The sequence below is a fragment of the Nothobranchius furzeri genome, chromosome 17 (assembly GCF_043380555.1).
Source record: "Nothobranchius furzeri strain GRZ-AD chromosome 17, NfurGRZ-RIMD1, whole genome shotgun sequence".
Lineage (NCBI taxonomy): Eukaryota > Metazoa > Chordata > Actinopteri > Cyprinodontiformes > Nothobranchiidae > Nothobranchius > Nothobranchius furzeri.
Window position 1 is genome coordinate 50,031,707 of NC_091757.1, and position 15,142 is coordinate 50,046,848.

Below are 15,142 nucleotides of genomic sequence, written 5' to 3' on the forward strand. Positions count from 1 at the left end.
TAACCCTGTCATCGTCACGTGTCTGAGTGTGTGAGCTGTCAGAAAATAGCGATTCACTTGTTAAACCAACATTACTGATCATAATATCAAAATGTTTCATTTCAACCACAGTAATTTAAGCACAGTTTAATCAAAACATTATTGATCATTTCATTTAACATTTGTTTATTCCATTTCACGAGTGATTAACTCATATGAGCTGAAAATAGTCACTTTATTCGGAGGCATGAGGAATCCTGCGGTGTTATCAGAAGAAGGCCTTGTTTGGGAACACAGGCTGGCATTGTGTTCCTCCTGAAATCTCAACAAGGTTTGCAGAACCGTGTTGCTTGTTGGAAGGTAGAATGTGAAATCCACCTTAGAGCTGGAATTTATGTCTTCCGGTGACCGGTGGCATGTAGGTCAGTTTTTAGGTGAAAACTGACCATTGCTGGATGTTACACTATATAATTATAAATAAACCACTAATTGAATTGGAAGTACATTATAAAAGTATTTGCACAGCCAACATTACACTATAGGTTAATTTTTGATCATTTTAATAAGCAGTAAAGGTAAAACTTTGCTGCCCTGAATAGTAAATTTGACTGTTTCCTTCTTTTATTCATCTCATTGTTAGAATTGAACAGATCTTGGGTCGAATGTTACAACTTTTGTAAAGAAAAAGAGTAAAATGATGCATCATGACATCATGAATATATTGGCAACAAGATTCTCCAAATATCTTCAGACATGACTGATTTTGTGCCATTGTTTACCTAATAAATTTATGCATATTTCAGTTTCTTTTATTTAGCATCATTTCACCCCATGCTGTCGTAGAACAGCTTTGCAGAGAAGCTAGTCTGCATTATTTCCACACCAACACACATTGGTGGTGTGAGATGTGCAGAAAGTAAAAAAAAAAAGAAAAATAAAAAGGCTGTGACCTCAGCTCTTTGCAGTGCCATTAGGTGTTTTTATCACCAGCTGGCCTTTAATAAGAGCCAATGCAGACACCAACAGGTGTTAAATGAGTGCCACCATATGCATTAATGCTGGGTGTTGCTTAGACATCTGTTGGTGTGTATTTTAAGTGAAGACCTGTACATCTGAAGTGGGGTTATGTTGTTATGATTTATTTAGTTTACTATAGTGTTTCCATACCAACATTCTAGTTTGCTGATCACCCTGCACATCTGCAGTGACTTGAACTCTCCTAATGGTGGAAGCAGACAACCTGTTTCAACATTTTTTTCTGCTGCCATTTGACCAGATTTTATCAGCTTAATGAACTCTAATCATCCAAATTAAAAACACCAATTTAGCATTAATATCCAAAGTTCTGCTGATGTTTTATTCATCTGGCTGCTTCCTCGCAGTGTATCTTACATTTTCTATCTGTGGATGTTTAAGGCTGAGCTAATTTATCTCTTTAATTAATTTCCACCACCCTGTGAGATACTTTGGTTTTTCTGAAGGTAGAGGCTAAATTAGGAGATTCCTTAAACTGCTTAGCTAGTTTCTCATCAACCAGTTGAGTGATTGTTCATATAGTTCTCATATTTTTAACGTTTTGCATTTGTACCCTGACATATCAATGGCATTAGTACGCAACAGATCTAAACAAAATGCATCCAAAATCACTCAAATTTGAGAAACACTGAATTTCAGAAAGACATTTTAAAAAGTTATTTGAAATCTTATTTCAACATTTATTGTAGAACTTTTGAACACTTTAATTCACCTGTTGCTGTCTTCACATAAACATCCACAAAATCTATGGAGATTTTAAGGGAAACTGCAGTTTTAGTTGAAATGTCTCTTCAGCGGCTGCGCAGTGGCTTCCTCCCACAGTCCAAAAACATGACTGTTAGGATGATTGGTCTGTCTAAATTGTCCTTAGGTGTGTGTGTGTGCATGATTGTTTGTCCTGTGTGTCTCTGTGTTGCCCTGCGATGGACTGGCTCTCTATCCAGGGTGTACCCCGCCTGATTGCCCTTTGACCGCTGGAGATAGGCACCAGATCCCCTGTGACCCTGCGTGGACAAAGCAGGTTCAGAAGATGGATGGATGGATATCTCTTCAGCTTTCATTAAAGGAGTGATTCATCATTAAACCAAGTATATTAGCTGTATTCATAATTTAATTCAATTCAATTCAATTTAGTTTATTTCTATAGTCGACACGACTATAATCACATAAAGAGTTGTCTCAAGACACTTCACATAGTAAACAATCCAATACAGTTAAGTTCATCAAGCCAATCAGTAAAAACTTTCCAAAATAAGGAACCCAGCAGATTGCATCGAGTCACTGACTAGTGTCAGAGTCTTTACAGCAATCCTCATACTAAGCAAGCATGCAGCGACAGTGGAGAGGAAAACTCCCTTTTAATAGGAAGACACCTCCAGAGAATCCTGGCTCAGTATAAGCAGCCATCCTCCACGACTCACTGGGGATTGAGAAGACAGAGCAGACACACACACACACACACACACACACACACACACACACACACACACACACACACACACACACACAACATATAGTGTTTCTATGGCTACATTGTGATTTCTTAGTAAATATTGTATTTAGTAAGAGATAAACTTTATTGTATTTGTCCTTGTGGATCTATAATTAAAAGGGTAAACTAGTAGTAGCACATTCCATGTCAAAGAAAGCAAAATGATATTATCAGAAGAAGGAGAATGTTTAAATGGTTAGCAACAGTGTTGAAGCCGATGGCCCCCTCCATGAGGCTACCACAGCTCACCAGAACATTATTGTAGCTCCTTCTGGGGAGAAAAACTGAGAGAAAATAAAGTTAACAGCTGTAGTAGGAAATATTGCAATTAGAGAGAAGTGGTAGAAGAAAGTAGTAGAGTGTAGAAAGTGGTCAGTATGTCCTCCAGCAGTCTAAGCCTATAGCAGCATAACTACAGAGATAACTCTGGATAACCTAGCCTTTTAGATGGACGCATGTTGTAGGCAGGGCAAGGGAGAGCCGTCTTTACCGACTGTACACTCCACCTCCCTCTACTCCCCCACTTGTCCAGATTTAGGCCAACATCAGAATTTAACCATAGACCCTATCAAATAAAAATGTTTTAAGCCTATTCTTAAAAGTAGACAAGGTGTCTGCCTCACAGACTAAAGCTGGGAACTGGTTCCACAAGAGAGGAGCCTGATGGCTAAAAGATCTGCCTCCCATCTTATTTTCAGATATTCTGGGAACCACCAGTAAACCTGCAGTCTGAGAGCGAAGTGCTCTGTTATGCATGCATGCAGGAAAAGTGCTGGAGGCAGACTTCAGTGCCACCATGTCAGCTCCACTTTACTAAGTCCAACAGGGACCTTTCAAGTGTGGTTTTCTGGCCTTAGGGTGTGGTCTGAGTTACATTTCATTAATCCTGATTTCCATCCATGATTTAAACAAATGAAAGTTGCATTGTATGCCTTTAAACTTTTGTTTTGAAAGAAGTCAGCATCAGCAACATATATACATGTTTTATTCTGATTAATTATTTACAAATTAATTGCATATGTTTTGGAAATGTGTGTCTGGCTTGAATAAGATGAATTTATGGTTTGTGTGAACATTAATAGGATTTATTAAAGAACACCAGTTTTCCTTAGGGGGTCAGTGGGTTGGCCAGAAATTTTCGGGGGGTACCCTGGCCACCCCTTTGGGGCTCAACTGAGAGTATCATCAAGATCCAGATAAAACAGTCGAGGGAGAGCACGTTTCATAGCTCAGTAAAGGTCAGTGTTCTTGACTATACTGGCTGATAGACAGAGCCAGTAATAACATCCATGGTAGACTTGGCGTGGTCAGAAATCACAGCTAACCCGAAGGCCATCGAGTGTTGCTACAAAAAACCTTTATGACCCTCAAACCTTTGGGGGAATGCCGTTGTTTGAATTCATGGCAGGGAGCACACATCTCCAACACCACTAAAAGAAGAACTAACAATAAATGATGTTTCTGTGATACTCTGCTGCTTCTGGGTTTATAATATTTGTCATAATTAAAGGAAACATGAAAAGAGCATCATAATTCTAGGAAATGGGTCTGCAGGATGGCTGCAACATCTCACTAGTCCCAGTCGTGTGAGTAGCTCCACCTGTGTGGACAGGTTTACAGTAGCTGTTGATGTTTGCAAAGCCTCCATGGGCTGCACTCAGGCACTTTGGATTAAGAAGAGATTTTGCTTGCAGTTGCTGCTGCTAAAATTGACAAAAATGTGGAGTATTTTGACTGACTTTTGTCTCTCTAACCATGACGCTCCCCAGACCCACCATCTCCCGGTTTCTGTCCGAGACTGTTGTGGTTCATAAGTGACATGTTGAGCCTGTTCATCTCATTCATGTCAGGACTGATTCATGTTTTCCAGCTTATTGTGGATGGATGAATTATCTACACAGTTCATTTGCATTTTGTGATTGATTTCAGTCTTGCATTTGTATTCTCTATGAGGGGAAAAATGAGCATAACTGATGAGCACTGTCATTCATGTTGTCACCCAAACTACAGGAGGAGTTTGCTCTGAGTGAGTTGTGCAAATCTTGTCTCGCTGTGTTTATGCATTTAGTGTTTGCTTGGACATGAATGTCTGAGAGGATGTTTGCTTTTGTGTGCTGAAGAGAACGTCCCAGCGCTGGCTCGGGTTTCCTGTGCTGGATTATTCTCATCTGTGTTAATATGGCTGCGTCTCTCAGGGAGGAATGTGTCTTTTCCATCATTGTGTGTCTTTTTTTTTTCCTGAGCCTCTCTCTATGCCAGATTTGTTAAATATCTGTAAGCCTGTCACTGTGTCTGCAGCTTTCCTCCAAACCAAAATGAACGACGCAGTTAAATAATAAGCTGAAGGCTAACAGAGGGACCCCATCAACCTCTGAGCTCTATCCTCTCTGAAGCCATCAATCGAGCGACTAAAGCTAAGCCGCATAATGACATTGTGGCGGTGTACTTGCGCCGTACTGCAAAACATATTAATGTTAGCTATAATGAGTTTGACAGCCCAATATGGTTGTCAAGGCTCATGGTGAAGTCACGCGGGCTAACACTGCCCTCAAATGGTAAACATGAGGCAAAGCAGCTGCAGTAGAAGCTGCAGTGTTGGGTTTTGTGATATTGATTTGAGCAGATAATTTATTTTCCATGGCTGTTTTTAATGGGTAAGAACCCTTTTGACACTGTAATAATTTAAATGGGACTGAAACACCATCAATTACTTGATTACCCAAATGCTTTTTTTCCTGCTTGATGCTCATTTATCTGTTTTTTCACATTTTGCTTTGGATTGTTTTTGTATTTTGCAAGCTGTCTGAAGTCAAACCAGTTTCTATAAGCACAACATTTGTAGGAAAATTATGCTTTTAATTTATATGATTGTTTTTCTTTCATCCCGTGTCTTAGAATCCTGGAACTCCAGCAGAATGGTGACATGGATATCCTAAAACTAAAGTGGTGGCCCAAGGACAGCCCGTGTGACCTCTACAGCTCAGACCAGACGCGGCAACGTGGCAATGCCCTTGATATCCACAGTTTTGCCGGAGTTTTCTGTGTCCTGGCAGCTGGCGTGGTGCTCTCCTGCCTCATTGCAATGGTGGAGAGTTGGTGGTCACGACGGAAGGGATCCAGAGTCCCCTCCAAGGAGGTAAGGGGATGGATGGAATGACATACAAATAAGGGATTTAGTGACAGAGAGTGGCGCCCTAGAACTGGAGACTGAAAATATGCAATATTCATGAAACCGAGTAATTCGGGTTTAATTCAAGCAGATGTTGAACACTCCTGACTTCACTCACCAAAACTCGGTTCATCCCTTTGCCTTTGCACATTTTCCTCAAAAAAACTTTAGATTATGTTTAAAGCTGTGGTTTGCTGAAAAAAAATATTTTTAATGATTATTTCTGATTTGTAATCTGTCGCTCTGAGTTTTTCAAACAGGTTGAAAATAAAAATAGTCTCCTACTTTAGATTCTGATTTTGAAGTTTAGGATTTGAAAAGCCTGACAGTTCTACGTCCCACTGTAACTTAACATTCATGGACTCACCCATCTTGGCTTGCGACAGGGAATGCTGCTGATGGTTTAGCGTCCAGGGAACAGCAAACATTTAAGCTAGTAGAAGCTAATTGTTAGCATTAGCAACTCTACCACATAGCAGAACTCCTCCAGTCTTGTGTTATCTGTGGGGATAAAAAATCAACGTTGCAAAGTAAACGGAGTACGTGGAGAGTCGCATTGCTGTTAGCCAATCAGAGATGAGATGTCCAAATATCAGGAAGTAAGACTCCACATCCTGTCGTTCGAAGCTCTCCTCTGATCTGGCAATCTTCTAGATCCTGAAACAGGCGCACTAGGACTTTTTGTACAAAGAGCATGGCTTACAAAGCATTCATTCCTACTAGAGATCACTGCAAATGTATTGATTAAACAAGTGAACTACATCTTTGCCAACTTCCCATTAGCATATCAATCACCAATCTCTCTCATACAGCGCAGATTATACAGAGAAGTCTATTGGAGCATTGCATTAATTTCACTTTCAACCACAATCACAGTGTTACTGTGACAGACTGTTTAGAAAGCAGCCTGTCTGGTTATTATTTCTAATCGTTTGTGCAATTAGAGTTACCATTAAATTATAAAATGATTTGCCAAAGAGACGCTGTCTGCCAGAAGCAAATTGAATCTGAGTGTTTAGAGGATTAAGTAGCAAATATAACACAACTTAATTGGAGAGAGGACATTTTATTTATTTGCATTTTTTATTTTATTTCCTCATTAGAGCACAATCAGTTTGACGTCCAATAAGATATCTAACTGTTACTCCATCCACGTTCAGGGTTAGTGAAGAAGGCGTCTGCGTTCCTGCAGGATCTCACCCGCTTCTGCGTTTGAATATTTCTGTTTTGAGCAATTCATCTGTGATCGGAGGAGACGTCAGCTTCTCATTCCTGCTACAAAGTCAGTGTTAATGAGAGGAGGGGGCTCTGGCCGTACACAAACAGCTCCAGGGCCTGTTTGCACCGTGGAGAACATGGCAGAGTCAGAAACGCGGACTGACTCCGTTAAACATGGACTTTTTTTTTTCTTATCAACGTTGCTCCCACCTAAGAGGAGGGAAAAAAGGCTGTGGCAGCACTCTGCCTTGTAAATTAGCAGCGGCACCATGTGAAATATCTAATCAGTCTATGTGCTGATGATCACCTCAGCAGGGATATCATTTGAAGTAATCAAAATGACTCAGGAAACATTTTCCTCTGGCGGAGGAAAAACATCTCCTGAGATGCAGTTGCATATGTGATGTTGTTTAGGGAAAAACCAACATGGCGGCACATTTAGTTGCTTTTTTTTTGCACAGCTTATGGAGCTTTTCACCACTGATCGTCATAGTTATGCCTTATTTAAACCAAGCAAACTTGTTGTGCATCAGAGCAAATGTGTTTTGGATTACTGTGGATCTGGACCTGTATGAGCAGGTGTGAAGGTCATCGCTAAACATCTTCAAAAACATTATTTAATTAAGTATACTGATTCATTATAGTTCATTATGATTACCCAAAGCATAATAATCATTCATTTGATTAAAATACATTTATAATGAGCAAAGTGATCAAATGATTATTTAACATTAATAAAGAAAGGAAAGCTTAAGACTCTGTTTTATTATGACTAGGCTGTGTGTGAAGTCCTTCTTCTGGAGATGCAGGTGTTGGATGTTGTGGAGTCCTTCAGACTTGCTGGCAGCTTAGGTCTTAATCTGTGGGTGAAGGTGCTGCGTGACCCAGCTTTGACCCAGCCGGGCAAATACGACCTTTGGCACAGAAACCCATACTTCCTCACGTTACACTTATTATATCCAGATTCCCACATCCGCACTGCTGTGTTTACCCAGACACAGAGGGAGAAAGTCCTCATGTTGATCATTTTAATCAAAACTCCGAAATTGCAGCAAAGTGTATCGGATGTGAAATGCAAAACAAGCCAGCGAGGAACTCCCAGACATGTAATTATGTGTGAAACAATATTTTCACTTTTGGTTTAGAGTTAATCATTTACGTGTCAGTAACAAAATGGACCGGCGCATGAAGCAGCTCAAATTAGCTTTTTTTCTCTTCTTAGGAGAAAATGTTTTTGCCATCAGGTAAATTACTTCCGTTTCAAACAATGGCTTCTTTCCCCTTCTTGAGAAGCCGTTTGATAAAGGCGGGTCAAGGTTAAATTGCAGATAATGGCTTAAGAGAATTAATGAGGAGCGGTTTCCTAACCTATCATTGAACCGCTCGTCCTTATTGAAATAATCCTGTCAATCATGAGACAGCTTTACCGGCGGGGTCCATCACACCTTATTAACAAATATTGCCATTAAAAGGAGGTAAAACGTTAACCGTAACATTCATCCTCGGGTTTCTGACGACCAGACAGGAGGAGAAGGAGTCGATCTCGTCTCCTTAATCTTTGGTGTCAAAGTAATTTAAAGTAACATCAAGAATAAAATAAGAAAAATGGCAAAAAGATGAGAAATTGAAATTGTGACTCAACTCAAAACGACAAAGACAGATAAGGTTACTTTTCATAATAAAAGGCCAATAGCAGCAGTCATCTGGAAAGTAATTTAAAGAAAAGTTTCAGCGTATAATCTCTATTACATGTCTATTTTAGATGATTGAATCAGTGGACTCTAGTGTCATCAGAATTATTGCATTGCCACTGCAGGCTGTAAATTCTGCATGGGCTGTTCAGTGATTTGTGCTGTTGAGATTTGTCATGAAGCAATCAGAGATACTACAAATAGAGATAGTATTTGTTTGCCGATTTCAGCGAATGGGTGGGCTGTGGCATGTACGATGTGTTTCATAAGCTGTGATCACTTTAGTGGGCACAGGACAGTGTCACAAGCCAATTGGAGGTTTCTTATGGCTTTTTCAGCCCAGTCCAATGAATAACCTGCAACTGCTTGGAACAGATCAGCAACTGAAAATGATTTGGTGGCTTTATTACAAGTCCTCTGGGCTATTAGTTTATTGATCTATTTACGTGTCAAATTTTATTTGCGCTCCAAGTCCGATCTTTCTTTCTTAGATGCAAAAGTCATTGTAAGCCAAGCCGTGCTTGTTGTGCAAGCAGAGGCTGTAGTTTCAGACGGGGTGAGTTGGTGTAAAACTATTTGTTACATGGAAATTGTTGATCCTGGCTAAATTATTCACATTTTATCATATTTTAGCAATGTGTTTAAAATAAGCACAAACAAAAAAAAGCACTCCTATAAAATGAAATTATTGCATGAACAGTAGAGCCAGCAGCATAACTGATTATTATTTTATTGTTATTTGTATCAATCGCAATGTTGATCAGTCATGGTTTTACTGTCACTTCAACAAGGACGTCAGCACCTGCTGTATAATAAATAATGATACGAAAGGGTGATTACTGTCTGCAGGGCCATGTTTCGTCCAGAATTAAGCCAGTTGTCTTTTATTTTGAAGCGGAGATATTATGCAAAACTCACCTTTTACATCCTTTTGTGCTGCAACGTGGGTCTCTACTGGCATTTAAACACTCCAAACATGAAAAAAAAAAAACTTCATCCTTTTTCTGTCAGTGTTTGGTTGCCTGGAATAAGCCTTTAAAAAAATAGAAAAGAATCACCAAGAGAGAGCTGCTGCTAGAGTAGCCCCTCCCAGATATTGGAGCATTTCAGCTTATAGCAGCCTGGGCATGGGATGGGTGGGCGTGGCCACCTCCAGCTTGTTTTCTTAAAGGTGTGGTTCACTCACTTAATCAATACATTTGCAGTGTTTTCTAGTAGGAATAAATGCTAGATAAATGTTGCACTCAGGGTACAAAAAGCCCCGGTGTACCTGTTTCACGATTTAGAAGATTGCCAGATCAGAGGAGAGCTTCAGACAGCAGGATTTGGAGTCTTACTTCCTGATATTTAGACATCTCACCTCTGATTGGCTAACAGCAATGCAACTCTAACCACTGTCTCTGTTTACTTTGCAGCATTGATGTTTTATTGTCACAAATAACACAAGCCTGGAGGAGTTCTGCTGTGTGGTGGAGTTGCTAACGGTTAGCTTCGACTAGTCGAGGAGTTCTCGTCCTGTCGTGAGTCAGGATGGGTGAGTCCATGAATGTTAGGGGACAGTGTGACGTAGATCTGTCAGGCTTTTCTAATCCTTAGAGTTTCCTTGTCTATTTTCTATCAGCCGCTAATGCAGGAGATAGGAGTAGGAGACTATTTTCATGTTCAGAATGATCATGGAAAAACTCAGTAACTGATTATAATCAGAAATAATAATTTAAACATGTTTTTTTCAGAGAGCCACACCTTTAAAGTGACAGATCTGTGAAACCGCTCATTCTGGAAGGTACTGAAATAGGAATGAAACTCCTAAAATCAATATATATGAGGAACTTGGAGCAAATAACTCTATAAACCTGTTTTTTTAGACCATAGCAATATTAAAAACATTTATTTTTAGCATAATAGGTCTTATTTAGCAGTTTGTAAAGAAAATGATTTCTCTATTTGGTGCAACTGATGCTGTTAGAGCAATAGGAATGGTAGTCAGACTCGTTAAACCAACAACAATGTTACAGCAGTTAGTAAGTAAATGCGCCCTCATTACCTTTGGTTTGCTTAGCTGAAGAGATCTGACGAGGAAAACCTTGAGAAAATTTGAAAAAAGCCTCACATTTCAACAACCACAGCAGGATGAAACATCAGACAACTTTGCATTTGCTGTAAGGTGGCATTAAGGCACTTGTTAGATCCACATTTCCCTCATCAGCGTGACTTTCTTTGCCCACGTTGTGCGGATACGAAGTATTTTGAAGAGCTTTCCTTTAATGCTTTGATGGCGTTTTAAACTGCAGCACTGTTTTGGCCCTCTCTGGAGGAGTATGAATCTTCAGTTCCTCCCCGCTGTCATTCACTTGCATCTAGGATGATGCCTTTGTGGGATACTTAAAACTCACGCTAACTTTTATATGGTAACACTAACTGTTGGATATTTTTGCCACAATGATCATTAAAGGTTCAATTTGTGTTGTTTTTATTTACAAACCAAGTCCATCTTGGGCGAATCCTGGGAAGTGCAACAAAAACCTTTAAAATATGTTTTAGATTATTTAGCCTCTTATCAATATCAGTTTATAACATTTGGTTTCTAAAGATTATTTTGCAACATCTGCAGCGTTAGCATCGCATTAACCGTCAACGTGTCCTTATATACCGATTTTTTTTTTACCCGCCACACATGGAAGCACCATACACCCCCTACGTTCAGCCCCCTGCACTGTTTCCAGCTTTAATCTGTCATCCAGACCAGTAGTCATGGCTTTCACTGAGCAGCCACAAAGACACCAAACCTTCATTTGAACCCAGAGTCATGTTAAGCGCAGCGTGGCTCAGCTGCAACACAAAAAAACACGCCCGCCCCCCTGCTATCTTCATTAGTCGGCGAGAGCAGCCAGCAGAATCAACCCCAGACTGAGCGCAGGAGTGAAGCCTCGTCGGTGAACAGAGGGGACAGCGGGGATTGAAATGCTGGTATAGTCTTTGATTCTTCGTTTTAGTTCTTGTTCAAGGTTCTGCACATCAAGGCATTTAGCAGTCAAAGACGAGGAAATCACTGCTGTTGATTTAGTAGTCACATGCGGATTTACGCAATTTGACTTCCTACATTCTTGATCGATAGTTAAAGTAGATAAATCCCTTGCTGTTGTGCTCTTTTTAAGTTTAGGAGGAGGATATGACATTTTACTCGTGGGCGCTGAGGCAAAACACAGATTCCTCTTCAGTGAAAGCTCACAGAGCATCATCAGAAGGCCTTCCGCTGCGTTTCCTTCGTAAAAATGAAGTTGGCTCAGTCAGCCGTGATTGTGTTTGATAGTTGACCCCTGACATTTAACCACTGCCCTGTCACAGCACTGACCTAACTACTGATTTCGCCACACATTACGAGTTCCTTAGAGCACCCGCGGAGCCCAAAGAGCTTGTCGCATCATTGAACAGCAACTGAAATCGTTCCCACCTACTCCTTTCCCACATCGGGAGGACTTGGGCTGCATCAGTCAATGTGTAAAAGCCACTTCACGCAGTGATTGGTCCTCTGTGTGGATGCCGTAAAGCAGCCAAGGTTTGAACTTTTTTCACAGGCTTCACAACTGCTGAACTACAAACATACTTCGCAGGGATGAAAACATGATATAACAAGCATTAAGCTTGTTTTCTTTTTTCATTCTACAATCAGAGAGGTGCCTGTGCATCATTTCAATGACCTTCAAATGAGTTACACTGAGGTCTAGTCCACACGTAGCCGGGGCTTTTAAAAACGAATATCCGCCCCTCCAAAAACTTGCATCCACACCACCGCGTTTTAAAAACAAACTGTCCACACGTACCCGGATAAATACGTTGTTAAGGACATGCCAGACCTGTAGGCGGCAGTACTTCCCCCGTTCTCAACCTCGTCCTTCGTCTGTGGTCTTCCGCAAGGAGCAGTAATTCCGCTTGCAAAAACAAACAAGCAAAAAGCGCTTGGACAATTGATAAAGCGAGCGCAGCTCTGAGGGCATCCATGCTGTCGGCTAGTGTAAACACAGGTCGCACACATGATGTCAGCATTTTTTTGTCGCAGAAAGTGGCGTTGCGGACCTTAAAACTCCGGTTTTGTCCGTCCACACGCAGACACCCAAAACGGAGAAAACGCAGATCTTCACTTTGGCCGGAGATTTTAAAAAGATACGTTTTCGTGTGAAAAAACTCCGTTTTCGTGTGGATGACAGGCCAAAACGTAGAAAAATATCTACGTTTTGGCAGATCCCCGGCTACGTGTGGACAGGGCCTTAGACCATCGTGTTGTGCCAAGAGGCTGCGGGTCTCTGTGCAGTTTTACAGGCTCCACTTAAAAAAAAGGAAAGTTGTCAACTTACGGTTAATGCGACGGCCTAGAACACCAGGCTTACTAGCACAAGCACCAGAAAGATGCACTGGTGGTGCCGACTTGGGGTGAAGACAGCTTCTGATGCTCTCCAACACAATAAGTTACGTTTGACTGTAAAACAGCCAGTTTACGACTTGGTTAAAGGTTTTTTCTCCTTGATACTGTTCTCCTTTGTTGGGTTTACCAGATGGGTTTAACATTCCACAGAGACTCAAATATGTGAACTTTAAGAGAAATTAGGAATTTCAAGTAATCCCCTGAAGTAACCTCTTATAATCACACACACACACACACACACACACACACACACACACACACACACACACACGTGAGTTTGCCCTCACACCTGCATGCATTCATGCCCCAGCCTCACATTCCTCATCATGTCAGGCTTTTCACCAGAATCACAAATGCACAGACACCTTGTCATGGAGTTTATCATTGCAAACTTGTTTTTTTAAGATGCTTCAAAAGCTTGACTCAGGTTTCCATTCATGTCCATCCCTCTGCCCAGCACACAGTCAGGAATGGGACAACTTTTGAAACTGGGTTGATTTGGCCCCAAATCATGATCACATCCATCCATCCATCCATCAAAGTGGCAGTCCAACCTCCATGATGCAGATGAATCCATACATGCTCTCTGAACGTGACACCCCTCTGTGTGAACTCTAACATTACTAAGCTGCGTTTTTGTTTCTATGTTCATTTATAGACCAACACATGCACAATCACGCCCTGTATATGTCTGCCTTTACATGTGTGATGGATTCTGCAGCGCTGTGCTCTCTGCTTCTGATTATGAGCTGTGTGTTTGTTTTTGTTTGTGTGGAATGGCTGGCTTTGCTATCTATAAGTCTGCGTGTTGGTTTTCATATGAGCATCAGTAACGCTGACACACCCCTGGCACAAATGCACACTTCCATTTAGTTAGTGCATGGAAGAGGAATGGGGAAACGGTCTCCTTTCTAGTTATTTTTGCTTGTTTTCATGAAAACATATTTTATTTTAAGGTACAAAAACTGGATTATCAATTCATTTCACTTCATTGTTTTATTTAAAGCCATACTCTCTGCAACTGTTTAAATATTTTTAAATCATTTTCTTGAGCTACGACCCTTTACAAGGTTAATGAAATGTCACTCAGACCTCCACCGATCCCTGTGGCCAGAATACCGCTTTTGCAACTTCAGACTGGCAGGCTGCTCTGTTGGGACTGACTTTAGTGATCACTCCTTTAGACATTAATGAAGGCTGGGGAGACATTTCAGCTGTTAGATTACGGTGAAAAAAACGCAAACGTGCAGCAAGGAGATAAATTTTGCTTTCGTTTGCTTAATAACAGACACCAGGGGGTCCTAAAATCTACCAAAACTGCCAAGTGTGCCTTTAACGTTGCTCACATTACAATTACTGGACTTCTAGTTGCTCAGAACCACCTGAACTGGACTTTAAATCGATTATGTACTTCTAAAATATCACATAACCAATGAAAAACTCTACAAAAATCCACCTATTGATTACATAAATCGGATTCCCATTTCACTCACATCAGGGTGGCTGTTTCTCTTCACCCCTTTTGGCTATATATGTGTTCAACCAGAGGTTGGCATGAAAGAGTTCTGTCAGTTTGAAACACAACATCAAAAACACAAAGCTGAAAACCAGTTTGGATCCAATTATTATTGTCAGAACTCTTTCATAATGGTAACATGTGTGGTTTAGACCACGTCAGATATGGAGATTTAGCACGAGGAGAGCTGGCACGTCTTGTGTAGCCTGTCTAGTATTTAAACTTCTCTAAAAGCCAGTTCTTCTTATTCTAACTCTTCACAATGATTTGTGTCACTGTGGCTCGAAGCTCTCATACTGCCTTCTTGTTCTGTTCTTGTAGATAAGTACTGTGTTGAGGGGTGTAGCGGGCGAGGGGAGAGAGAGCAAAACAAAATGGCTTTTAAACATCTCCCCTTTTCCAGGTATACAACAACTGTGTGAATGTCTCTCCAAGGACACAACACAGAGCGAGCTGCTTAAAAAGTGTGCGCTGACTGACTGCCATGTCTTTCTTCTCGCTCACCCCTCCCCACCCATCTGTCTCTCCAATTTACTTCTCTCTCATCTGCCTCCACATGTTTCAATCTGCCTGATCTCGTCTGTCTCTCATCCTCTCCTTGTCTCTGCATGTCTGCTTTTTG

General features: G+C 40.9%; 1 protein-coding gene across 4 annotated transcripts in view; it reads left to right on the plus strand.

Moving 5' to 3' along the window:
- Positions 1-15,142, plus strand: part of grid2 (glutamate receptor, ionotropic, delta 2) — an 812,001-nt gene that overhangs the window by 791,322 nt on the left and 5,537 nt on the right. For all 4 annotated transcript variants that reach the window (XM_070546132.1, XM_070546133.1, XM_070546131.1 and 1 more), the window contains one exon: positions 5,402-5,642. In XM_070546132.1, coding sequence (XP_070402233.1) covers positions 5,402-5,642 — 241 coding nt within the window. The remainder of the gene's footprint in view (positions 1-5,401; positions 5,643-15,142) is intronic.